Here is a 13718-nt window from a genome sequence, read left to right on the forward strand (position 1 = left end):
CTAAAAACTAGCCAGAAGTGAAAGTGTAGAGTCTTCTCAGGTCTTTTCTGAGCACGTGGTCTGCCCTGGCTTCCCATGCTCCCATGCTCCCATGTTCCCATGTATACATGTGGCTCCCCAAATTCCACTGTGTAGGCCCACACGCTCGATAGCTTTTCACTACCCTAATTTTTCGGAGTCTCTCTCCCCAGTTTTCAAGGAATGCCTTCTATATAGCAGCTTTTTTGCCCTGAAAGTGTTTCATGTTAGGCATGGGATGATTTTCATACTGAATGAGCAAATGATTTTGTGAATTAAATGCAAAAATATTAGGTAAATTTAAGTTGCTCAAGGTATTAGTGCAATAAAATTTATGGGTTCCCTCCTTGAACCAATCTGGATAACTGTTAAATGCATCTTCTCTATTCTTATAGCCACTCTCATGTGAATTACCCTGTATGGTCTCATCTCTAGACATTCCCCATTGATCCCCTGAGTGACTTGCCGTTCCCCAAACTTATCAGGCTATTTCATGAGCCTCTAAGTCTTCAGACATCTCTCTCCCAGGAATACTGTTATATGTTATTCTTTTTATATACTGCTAGATTAAATTCGATAATATTTTGTTTAGGACTTTTGTATGAGGGATAGTTGTAATTTTCATTTCTTCTTATGTTGGTTTTTTCAAGTTCTGCTTTTTAAAGAATTTTTCCTTTTCATCTAAAATGTCAAATTCATTGATTGGAAGTTTCTTAATGTCTTATTCTTTTTATAGTGTTAGTAATGATGTCCCTCTTTTCTCCCCGCCCCAGTACATAGTTGTATTTTTTTTTTTTTTTGAGGAAGATTAGCCCTGAGCTAACTACTGCCAGTCCTCCTCTTTTTCACTGAGAAAGCCTGGCCCTGAGCTAACATCCATGCCCATCTTCCCCTACTTTACATGTGGGATGCCTACCACAGCATGGCATGCCAACCGGTGCCGTGTCCGCACCCAGGATCTGAACCCGTGAACCCCGGGCCGCCGAGAAGCGGAAAGTGCGAACTTAACTGCTGCGCCACCAGGCCGGCCCCGATTGTATATATGTTTTTTAGTTGTGGGTCCTTCTAGTTGTGGCATGTGGGACGCTACCTCAGCCTGGCCTGATGAGTGGTGCCCTGTCTGTGCCCAGGATCCGAACTGGTAAAACTCTGGGTTCCTGCAGCGGAGCATGCGAACTTAACCACTTGGCCATGGGGCTGGCCCCCTTCTTTTCCTTTTTGATAATGATAATTAATATATATTTTTTCTTGATCAGTTCTGTTAGGGGGTTACTAATTTTATCATTCTTCATAAAACCAACTTTTAGTTGTGTTAATTTTCTTTATTGTGTGACTGTTTTCTATTTCAGAGATTTCTGTTCTTTGTTATTCTCTTATACTTTCTTTTGGTTTAATTCACTGTTGTTTTTCTAGTTTCTTAAGCTGTAACCTTGGATAATTGATTTTCAGCTTTCTACTAGACACATTTAGAGCTATAAATTTCTCTCTGAACAATGGTTTAGCTATTATGTATATTATGTATACATAATGTTATGGTATATTATGGTTTTACTATTATTTGATTAAAAATATTTTCTAATTGTTCTTGTGACTTAGAAGCCTGTTGCTTAATTTCCAAACATTTGGTAATTTTAATTTATGTTTTTTGTGTGGTCACTGTATATGATAGGGCTTCCACTAATTGCATGGCTTTTGGATGCATGATTACTGTAGCCAGTTGTCATTGATTGCGTGAATTGATTTAATTCAGTTCTGGTGTTACTTGTTGCTATGGCTTAAGAACAAGTAGCCGTTTAAAGTGGGTGGAAATTTTCTCGCTGTCAACCCTGGCTTCTAAAAGCCTTTTCAGGCTGAAAGGATTAAAAAAATCTGGGGGTTCAAGGTTCTCAAGTGCATCTACCCAGATGGCACCTTCCTGGGTATCAGGGTTTCACCTCCTTTTAGGGGCACCGTCTTTAGCACTGAGGTCTTGTCAGGGCTAAACTTTTTCTGTAGTTCTGCTCCTCTCACAGTCTGGTCCTGGGCCCATTTATCATCCTGATCTACCCTCTGGCTTTAGGAGTAGAGAGTCTCTTTAAATGTTACAGAGTCTCCTGGCTCTTGCGCTATATCTAAAATTGGCGGTTGGTGAACCGAGTCTTATAGGATGTTGGGGAAAGCTCTTCATGGGGAGGTGTCTCACTAGAGGCACTCTGCTGCAGTTTTCTTCCTTCAGCATATCACAGGCTTTTAACAGCAAGCAACTAATTCCACACTCTCTATAATAAGTATTATAATATAATACTTCTCAAATGCTAGAGATATTGCATATGCCTATTGCATTAGTACATCACCTTCCACTGGTATCCCAGCTCAGTTCACCTCGAGTGAAAGTCTTAGTCATCGTGCTGCTGTAGCATGCTATGGGTTATGACCACTCTGTCTACTGCCCTTAGCGTGGCTCTTGTTGCCATCTGGCCAGTGAGTGGTCCAACCCCAGAATCCCATCCTGAAGTTCTGCTTCCTGGTGCTAACTGTTAGTTTGGTCACCCTCTCTTCTCCCACCCTGAAGCAGATCCTGAGACAAGAATTGAGCACATGTAGTGTATTGGGGAGGTACAGGGACACTGACAGAAGTGATAGAGAGAAGAGAAGGAGCCAATAGGAGGTATGTTATCAAGTCAGCCACCACAGTGGGTGAATGGAGCTTAATCACACAGAGAAGTGCTGGGGAAGAAAATGTGCTTCATTATTATCCCAGCAAAGAGGTAAGGAAGCTTGGGGTATTTACATGTTTTAAACCAAATCATTCATTCGCTAAGGGCTGCCCCTGGGTGGATATTGATTCACAGGCACTTTCAGCCCACCGTACGTGCAGGAACAGTGGGTTCCAGCAACCAGAGGAGAGCCATTCAACAAAGATGCACTTGCTGGCCTGAGGAAATCAGGCTGGAGTGTATGGAAGTGGTAAGGGGGTCTGAGAGCATATGGGTCTAGCACCGAGGCTGTTGGCTACTACATAAGACATGTCTATTTTCAGCTATGCAAGATAATACCAAATTATTTGCTAAAATTGTTGTACTGATTTATTCCTATAAGAATTCTTTTTCTCCACATCCTTGCCAATATTTGGTATTGTCAGTCTTTTTAATTTTAGCCATTCTGTTAGGTGCATATTGGGTATATTATTCTGATTTTATTTTGCATATCCTTGATTATTATTGATTGGTTTGCATCCAATCAGGAAAGAGAATCACATAGTAATTTTAATAGGAAAAGTTTAACGTAGGAATTATTGACCGTAACAGGGATTGAAGTAATGAGAAATTGCCTAGTAAGAAGTAAAGAGAATGCAGGAGAATATAGCAATAGTAGCTATAAGGAGCAGCCACTACTATCCTTATGGCTGAGACAGAGCACTTAAGTAAAGAGCCCCTGCCTCCTGGCCTGAGATCCAGACCTTGTTGGGAGGCCGTGCCTGTGGCTTACTGAAAGGCATAAAAGGTGCTGTAACGCCGCAAAGCGGAACTTGCTTGACATCTGCCCTTGGAACTTACTGTGATTACCTCATAGGATGCTGGGGGAAGGGATTCATGGGACAGCGTCTCACTGGAGGCACTCTGCTGCAAAATTCCCTGAGGGGAAGTGCTGGAGGAAGCTGTTGGTGGCTGGGTGCTGCTGGCCATCATGTACTGTAGGAGCCTAGTGCTGGAGAAGCCGACAAGCTGCAGGAGCTTGTTGAGTGAGTACTTTGGAACTCGGAGGCAAAACTCTTTTCTCCTGCAGTTGCTCCAGTGCACTCTACCAACAAAGACAAAGCGAGCCAGCTTAGCATGATGCCATCTGGCAAAGAAAAAAATATTTAAAGGGCCCAGATCCATTTTCACAGAGTAGGCAAACAGTGGGAATTTTGAGGTGGGAGGCGACGGATAACTGGGCATAGTCTACCCTTCATTATTCAGTTTCTGTATGCTTCCTTCTGAACACGTGTGAACTCCCCAACCAGCAAACAACACTGTATTTCTACCTAAGAAGATACACTTCTTCCAAGTGAGGAAGTCTCACCCTTTGTCCAAAATGAGGAAACACACAGTTCCAAGAGTCATTGTATCTGTCATTGGTTATATTAATTATTCTTTATATTCAGTCACAGTCATACCGGATATTCCATTATCTAAAGTCCGAATTGTAAAGTTAGCTTACAACAACTTGTATATATAATAAAAATGTGAAGGACAGAGAAGATGTACATATAACAACAAATAGAAATTATGCAAAGCTATTATGATCCCTGTTGTTACAGTTTGTTACAAGACCATAATTGATATTCGTGGTTTCGTTTTTCTACTCCCTGTTCTGTATTTCCCCTGCCCTCAGCTAGAATCTCAGCTCATTGGAGTCAAATTCTTAATTTTGATTATGGTAGTCTTCAGTATTAGAATTTCCCATTATTTTTTTCAAACATGCTCTGTTACTTTTTACAGTTTTAAATTGACTGCCAAAATTTTAAATCTTGTCTTTTTGAACTTAGGAAATTATATTCCTTTTATAGGACACATCTGATAATCTCCATAATTGGAGCATCTTCAGGTTTCCCCATTGTCTGTTGGCTCTTATTTTGTTGTCTTGTATCTTCAGATGCCTAATTATCTTGATCATGCTAGACATTTTATTTGAGAAATTATTGGTAGAAATAATTTGAGGCCTGGGATAATGTTATCTTTCTTTAGAGGTTATTTTTGTATCATCTGTCAGGAGCTTTGGCATACCAGTATTTCTAGTATCACCTTGGCCGGTTGTAAGTCCTAGGGTTTTCTGCCACTCAGACTACTCGTAGCTAGACTGCAGTCCATGTAAGGGCTGGTTTACTTCTGGTACATCCTGACGGTGATAGCAAGTCACTGGGTCCCAAATCAAAGCCTCGTGTTGTTTATTTGAGCCTCTGCCTTTTGTGGGCCATTGCCTCCAACTTTTGTCACCCACCCCTGAGGCTGCCAAAAGCATTCTCAGCCTTTTTGCTTTTGGCCTGTCTTCTAAATAGACAAATTTCTCCGGAGCAAAAGTAGCTCTGAATGCCTGGCTCCTCTTAAAGAATTTGCAACTTCTGGATCTCAGTTTGGTAGATCTTACCATTTTATTACTTATAAGGCTTTTAAGATTTTAAAATTATTCTTTAGCTTTTTGAGTTGTCTTCAGTGGAGGTTTGTCTGAATTACTTCATCCGGTATGATTGGAAATGAAAAATCAGGACAAGTTGTTTAACTTGTTATTTTAACTGTACTTCAGTTTTCTAATCTGTAATGTGGGGTTAAGAATTACTATCTCATAGGTTTTTTGAGATTTTTAAATGAGATAACACATTATGCGCTTACAGTAGTGCCTGACACGTAGAAAACGCTCAATTTATTAAATTACGTTAATTTGAGAACATTGGAATTTGTCTGTTGCTCTTTAGAAACTTTTCCAAGCATGAATTAGCCCCTTTATTTCCCAAAGTAATTTGTAGGGATTATGAAAGACTTACAAATAACTTTCATGCTGACTGCCCTTTCTGTCAACACTCATTTAGGTAATTGAAACTTTTTTCCTTAATGTTTTGAAGACTCTAAAGTATAAGGATGATTTAATTTTGTTGAAAACTAGATAATGACCCTGATATCTGTGTGTATATGTATGTATATATACCTGTATATGTATGTGTGTATATATACACAAGTGTATGGATATGTGAATATATAAAGACTGATAAGCCCTGATCTGTGTGTGTGTATGTATATATAAATATATAAAGGCTAGATGGGAAGATATTTTAATTATTTAAAATATGATCTCTTGTTGATAAAATAATTGGGCTAAAGGAGAACAAAATGAAGTAGCATTGGGTTCTTGTTTTAAATATTTTTAAATTCTGAAAATCTGAAGTTTTTCCTAAATATCTTTTTTTGTGTGTGAGGAAGATTGGCCCTGAGCTAACATCTGTTGCCAATCTTCCTCTTTTTGCTTGAGGAAGATTGTTGCTGAGCTAACATCTGTGCCAATCTTCTTCTATTTTATATGGGATGCCACCACAGTGTGACTTGAGCCGTGCTAGGTCCATGCCCAGGATCTGAACCTGTGAACCCTGGGCTGCTGAAGTGGAGCACGCAAACTTAACCACTACGCCACTGAGCCAGCCCCTCTTTTTCTTTGTTATGTTTAAAATAGAAGATAATTATAAAACCTTTGATTTACCCTATCTTTAAAATTTATTGAGTTCTTGGACTAGGAATAAAGTAGACAGAGAAAATGATAATAAAAACAGGTAGCTGAACTCAGTAAAGTCTGGTAACAGCTGCCTTAGCAATTCTGGTGCGTGAAAAACAAATACAGTTAACAGTGTAACTCCCCAAAGTGCTATGTACCTATACTCTTGCGCTGTTCCATAGATCTGCATCTTTCAAAGTGTATTTGATCTTCCTTCTTTTGCCTTCATGTAATTTTTGTGCAGAGGAAATGTAATTTAATCTGTTTTAAGCATCAACAGTGAACCCATCAGTGCAATGTTCAGTCTTTCAGTGTGTTTTTCCACTATGTGAAATGAAACCGTTATAATATTTCAAGATTTAAAGATCCCAAAGAAGGTTCTTTTGAGATGTAGAGAGAGAGACGGCAATTTGAAAGTTTTCCTAAGTTGCAAGTAAATTCTCCCTTGTGGAAATTGCTACGTCCTATTCCTTTGGTTTAATATCTTAAATTTTCTTATGCTACTATATGTCTTAAAGTTACTTTAAGGTAATTATTTTCATGATTCTGTTTTCTAGGTTAACAGAACCTTCTGGATATTTAACTGATGGTCCAATTAACTATAAGTATAAAACTAAATGTACATGGCTAATTGAAGGCTAGTAAGTATACAATTTGGGTTAAATTATTTTATTCTGAAATGATAAAGAAGGTGTTATATCAGTGTTAAAGCACTAAAATATAACAACTTCGTAGTTATATAGATTATTCAATCGCTTATTATTGGAAAACATTATTCACGATATGTTTTTATTTACAACTTATAGATATCAGGTTTAATATAAATTACAGCAGCCCTTCACTGTGGTAATAGTTTAATTTTTAGATATATTTTATTTTTGAGTTATGTTACTATGGCATTAAATCAAGTAGGCATTTTTGGCTTGTTTTGAACATCTTGTTATGGAATTTGAAGACTCCATAGAATGTATAAAAATATTTCATGCTGAATTATGCCATTGGTTTGTAGTATTCAGCATTTTAGTTCTAAGGGTGTTAAAAAAAAGAACATATTGTAGAAGAGAGAGTTAATTATTGGTTTAGAGGTATTTTTCAATAATTGGGGCTTAAGACTGAATTTGTCTATTTAAACATATTATGAATGGATCATAAATGAATTGATATGAATTTGTTTGAGCCATTTTATGATTTTTAAAGAGTGTATTTGGAAAGGATTTTTTTTTTGGTTATTTTAAAAGCTTTTTAGTACTTAAAAGTTATTAATTCCCTGTGCACTTATGGTCTCATTTTGTTCATTTCTTAATAGTATATCATATTGAGAGATTTCAGTTAAAATTTGAAGACCTTATTAGTGTCTCTAGTTAAGGATTCTATAGAAATAAGAATAGTTGCTCCATCAGTGTTGAATTTTAAAGATCAATTTTACTCAAGTACCATTTGCTTATAATAAAATGCACCCATATTTAACATTATGGGTTCAATTAACTGTTAATTAACATTAACAGTTCAATAAGGTTTCAATAATGTATACAATCTGTGTAACCTCCACCTTAGTCAAGACATAGAATATTTTGTATTGACTAAATTTTTAGAAAATGATAATACAAACATATGGCCTGTTAATAGATTTTGAAGTTGCATGTCATTTTTACAAATTAGATATGACTGCTTAATCAGTCTTTTCCACTGGTGACTTAAGGATTTATAGCAAAATTATCTGTAAATAGGTTTTTAATAAAAATGCTATGTCTAAAATTTCTTCAGACTGTGCCTTGTGTATTAGATATTAATTTTAAAATATTTTAATTTTTTTTCAGTCCCAATGCAGTGTTAAGATTAAGATTCAATCATTTTGCTACAGAATGTAGCTGGGATCATATGTATGTTTATGATGGAGATTCAATATATGCACCTTTAATAGCTGTGCTTAGGTAAGTAGTTATGTTTACTTGATGAACTTATAGTCAGTTGTAGAAAAGTGACTATAATTTATTAATTTTAAATATATACTGATCTGTACTTCAACGTAAATTTAGCATGGATATTGATGGTTAAATTTCAGTGATGGTGCCAATGCTATGTTGTATACTCTGACTGTCAACTTATGTGGATATATAATAATGTAAATATTGATGCAGCAAAGATAAAGAAGTACTGTATCAGAAACGTAGATTTCTTAATAAATATCCTTTATTCTTACTGTATATAGTTTATTCTTTTAAAGTGATTTGAATATGTTTTCAGAACTATTTGGATATATTAGTGTGAGTTCTACGTAGCAAAGAAATAAATAGATATATATTTTTTATAGTTGTGTTTTTAGTTTAGAGAAATAAAATTTTAAATTCTGTAAAAAAAAGTTTAGGTTATGCTATATGTGATGGTTTAATAAACAAGGTATTTCTATCAGTTCCTAAAATTAGGGAATTTTGGTTACTTCAGATATTTTATTGTTAGTAGTCAGGTAGTCGGACAATTTTAAAATCACAGCATTTTCAGTATCAACTTGAAAATTTTTCTATGTACATACAAATTATTATAAAATATTTTATGAATAGAAGAGAATATATTAGACATAGAAAAAGTCATGAACATATAGTGTAGATTTTGTGTACAATTTAACTAACATAATTGTTGACCAGAGTTATTCATTACATTATTTCTTTCTTTTGTTATTTGCATAGCATCTCTTCTATGTTCTGTCATTGTTAAAAATTTAAATATAGGTAAAAGCTTATTATTGCCTTCAAAATCTTTTATTTCATTTTTTCTTTTTACTATTTATCTCACAAATATTCTGTTTAACAGGCGTGTGAACTATTATTTTTTTGGACAGACATGTGAGGACTTGTATTTCTGAAAGACTATTTCAAAGTGATTCCTTGGGAGCTTAGACACTTATTCTGCAATATTGCTATTGCTCAAGATAGTTTTAGGACTTAACTTTTGAGTTGTTTGACAATTATCTAAAAGGTAGCCACGAGTAGCCCCTTCATCTAAGGACAGTGGACAGAACATGGAGAAGAGCCTTCTGAATAATTATGTTGTAAGATAATTCGTTGCAACAATTAGATAAGGTCCTGGGTTCATACATTTATTTTTAGCAGTTTAGGTATCACTCTGCTATCATTCCTCTATTTTTATGACACTATTGACTGGCCGTTGTTTAGATGTGTGCCTTTTCTTTTGTGTTTCTACAGTTATAATGACTTTGCATTAATTAACGGTGATCCATTAACACTCTTACCAACCCTTTCTTGATGCTAAAGGAAACTTTTCTAAGATAATTAGCAGGATGGGATTTAGTATATGACTGTGAAGATGGAAGCAGTGACTTTTCATTAGCAAGTGTTCCTGTTAGGTATCCTGAGGGAGATGGAAAACTCATGTTTATTGAATATCCACTTGATGCTAAGCGCTGTACTAGGCAGTTTAAATGTCATTTAATTCTCACAAGGATCTTGTGGAAGAAATACTATCCCCATTTTACAGTTGAGAAAATTGAGACTCAGAGAAATTGTTTTACTTCTTTTTTTTTTTCCTGCTATTTCTCCCCAAATCCCCCCAATACATAGTTATGTGTATTTTAGTTCTAGGTCCTTCTAGTTGTGGCATGTGGGACGCCACCTCACTGTGGCCTGACCAGCAGTGCCATGTCCGCGCCCAGGATTTGAACCAGCGAAACCCTGGGCTGCCGAAGCAGCACGCACAAACTTAACCGTTCGGCCATGGGGCCGGCCCCTGTTTTACTTCTAATAGACAGTAGAGCCAGGATTAGAACTTGGCAGTCTCTTGACTTAAAAGCCTATACTGTTTGCACTTAATCTTGCTAAGAATTCAGAATTTAAATGTTTGAATTATTCCAGTTGTATAATTCAGCAAACATTTGATAACCTACTTAATTCCAGAGACTATCATAAGCCTGGAAGATGCAGTAAGGAATAAGATATAGGCTATTGCAATGACTTCAGACACCAACTACCTGGAGCCGGGCCAAACTTCGGAGGTTAACTCCACAGTCCTCCACAAGACTGCCCTCATGTCAGATCAGCTACAAGTTTAGGGATCCTCAGGCCACCAACACTTTTGACCAGCTGGCTACGAATTCAGGGGTGCCCACTACCCCCTCAGGGTCAGTAATTTGCTAGAATGACTCACAGAACTCAGGAAAGCACTGTACTTCTGATTATAGTTTTATTATAAAGGATAAACATCAGGACCAGCCAAATGAAGAGACGTATAGGGTGAGGTCTGGGAGGATCACAAAAAGGCTTCTGTGTCCTCAGGGCCTGTTACCCTCCCAGCACATCCATGTGTATCACCATCCAGGAAGCTCACCTGAACTACAGGTGTCCAGAGTTTTTATTGGGGTTTCATTGTGTAGGCATGATTAATTGAATCATTGGCCACAAGGTCAAACTCAATTTCTACCCCTCTCCTCTCTCTGCAAGCCAGATTGATTTCTTGTGGTTAAAGCCCCAACCCTCTAAGCACACGGTTGGTCTTTCTGGTATGGTCAGCTTCCATCCTGAGTCATCTCAATAGCTTCAACTATCTGGGGACCTGCCATGAGTCACCTTATTAGCATAAACTATCAGAGCTAGGAAGTGATAGAGTCAGAATATGAGCCCAGTTTTTATAATCCCTTAAACGCTGTAGTATGCTTTTTTGTATACCACACTAAAGAAACTGGACTTTATTCTGTAGGCAAGACTTTGTAGAATATGGAGAACTGATTGGAATGTAGAAGTGTTTTTTTAAAAAGTTTTATTGTGTACTGGACAATCGTGCTGGACATCATGTTTGTAAAATCATATGTAGTAATAATTTGAGGCTTAGAAACATCCTGTATTCCTACAGAGAGGGCCTGGGCACACTAGTAGTCTACAGTCAACTGAATCCTAATTCAGATGATTCACACCCATGCCATAGTGCAGTCCCCCGGAGGGGCAGTCTTTTACTAGTTCACTTTTACTCCTAGTCTTTGGGGTCCCAGGTGAAAATGACAGCCTTGGGTTCCACTTTTTGTTTTCCTAACTCTGTAGGCAACTCAGTTTCTTAGCCCTTCAAACCTCAGCTCCAGCTTTGAAATCAGCAAATTCCCATAAGAAGAAATGGCCCCAATGCCTGGGCTCACCGTCTTCTTAGTTCTCCAGTGCCTTCAAGCTGATTTTTTTGTTTTTATACAATTTGTCGTTTTTCTGGTTGACTTCAGTGGGGGGGTTGGTTGGTCCAGATTGCTTGGTGTGTTATGCAAGAAATGGAAGCCCTCTTTCATTTATTGCTTTTAAAACACTTTTAAACAAACAACCAAGCAAACATACATATTCTTTTTATCTGTTTCAGAGACATTAACTATATCTATTATAAAGACTGGGAATATTGGTTTTAGCAATGTACTCATTTTGGTATAATCTCACTACAGTGAAAAATAAATATGTATAACTAAGACTGGTATTACAGAATTTGAATTCTATGTAAATTATACAATTGAATATGCAGTCTCCTTTTAGAATCTTTTGTTCCTTCACAAACATAAGCTAGTGGATGTAGTAATAATTATTAAAGCATCAAGAGTTGATTACTTTTTAATTTGTTGGCTTTTCAGAATGTATTTGCAAAATAAATTATTTGGCTATGATATTTCATTTTGTTCTGTCAAATATGATTTGAATGAGGGAGTTCAGTTCCTGGTGGTGCCTAAACGTAAGTTTAACAGTGTCTAAAGGAACTGACTATTTGAGTAATGTAATTTATTGTTAGCAGCTTCTTTTCTTTCTCATATTGTGTATTTTCACCAACTTAGGTTAGTATGGTATAAGTAAGTGAAGATACGTAATTTTTCCCCATGAATGAGTAGGCTTAAGTGAGTAATATTGTCTTTTGGAGTAGTTATATATTAATAAAATTTGTTTAAGTATGCATAATTTTAAAGAAATATAAAAGTATGTATTTTTAGATGACCTAAACCATCTAGATTAGTGTATTGCCAGTGTACGGGTTCAACTAGAATGTCACTATAGTTCCTTCCTGGTGTGGAGTGTTCCTTGTAGCTTCATCAGAATTTGCAATCAGTGGAAAAAAGTAAAGTTATAAGGTTGCTTGTTGGATTATCAAGGTGGCTTTAAGTGAAGGTTTATATGTGAGTTAAATAAAAGACCATCCTATAGCATTATAACAGGGTGGACAGCAGGAGGAAGGGAGAAATGGGACATTGCAGTCCAGATGGTGGGAAGCAGGAGGAGTGTGGTGGCATGAGAGCAGATGTTAGCCTGTTGCCAGCGGTCCTGGAGCTAATTGGGTGAGAAGTGGCTAGGAACTTGATTTAGATTTATTCTCCTCCTAGTTGCCCGTTCTAATATAGATACTTAGTGATTCTGATGGATATTTTTGGGTAAGTTTTATGTGACGAACAGTCGTATGTATGTTGATATACACAGTGTCCAATTCTGCTCTCTTGCAGTGGTTTGATAGTCCCTGAAATAAGGGGAAATGAAACTGTGCCTGAAGTTGTTACAACATCTGGCTATGCACTGTTACATTTTTTTAGTGATGCTGCATATAATCTAACTGGTTTCAACATTTTTTATTCGTAAGTGTTTTTTTATATTTCATATTGTAATGATTCTTATAATTTGACTTAAAAGAGTTTCTTGTTTGTTTTTATAAATGTCTTATATACAAGGAGCAGGCTAGTGTGTTAAATTTCAAAATATACAGGATCTTTTCCTAAGTGACATAAAGTCTTAATAATATGCCTCTAACTACTGTCTAAGCTTTTATTAGGATAATTTCTAAGTCTCAAGACTTTATGGTAGCAAGTTAAGTTTGGTTGAAAATTAATTACAGAATTTAAAATTGTTGGTAAACGATTTAGTAAACAAGTACAAACTAGTGTCACTTTACTGGTAGCAGCAGGTGTGTGGGATTGCAGGGGGCTCTCCTCTGCCTTTCTGTGCTCCAAGATATTTTACTCCTGATCTGAAGAGGGGTAAGAGAGCTATGTTTCCGTGGTCCTTCTGTATTCCAGGGACTGGACTGCGTGGTACTGGATGCTTTCTGTACATTACGTTCTTTAATTATCTTTACAACAATTCTGTCAAGTGGGTAGTTTTCCCATGAGTAAATTGAGGCTTAGGAGAGAAGGTAAGTGGCTATACTACTGTCTCCTCTAAAATTAGAAAAATAATATTTATGGAGAATCTATTATGCACCTGTTGCTTTGTATCAATTTTTATATCTGCGAGTCCAAGGGTGAAGTGAAGTAGCCAGAAGTGCTTTCACAGGAATGGCACAGAGGAACTTGATATATTTTTTTTTTCCTCTTTCTTCAGAAATTTAGAAAGTGGTAACCAGAGAATTTTTCACCAGGAATAAAATATTCTAAATACCCTTGAATTAGCAATTTATTGTAAGATTTATTTATCTCAAGTATGTATACAAGGGAGAATAAATATGTAGTAGAATATAATCGGTTA

The 13718-nt window shown here is 36.6% G+C and overlaps 1 protein-coding gene across 3 annotated transcripts in view; it reads left to right on the plus strand.

The window, feature by feature from the left end:
* Positions 1 to 13718, plus strand: part of ATRNL1 (attractin like 1) — a 730944-nt gene that overhangs the window by 24156 nt on the left and 693070 nt on the right. For all 3 annotated transcript variants that reach the window (XM_046649411.1, XM_046649419.1, XM_046649424.1), the window contains exons 2-4: positions 6798 to 6881; positions 8058 to 8171; positions 12704 to 12832. In XM_046649411.1, coding sequence (XP_046505367.1) covers positions 6798 to 6881; positions 8058 to 8171; positions 12704 to 12832 — 327 coding nt within the window. The remainder of the gene's footprint in view (positions 1 to 6797; positions 6882 to 8057; positions 8172 to 12703; positions 12833 to 13718) is intronic.

This window comes from Equus quagga, chromosome 2, assembly GCF_021613505.1.
Source record: "Equus quagga isolate Etosha38 chromosome 2, UCLA_HA_Equagga_1.0, whole genome shotgun sequence".
Classification (NCBI taxonomy): domain Eukaryota; kingdom Metazoa; phylum Chordata; class Mammalia; order Perissodactyla; family Equidae; genus Equus; species Equus quagga.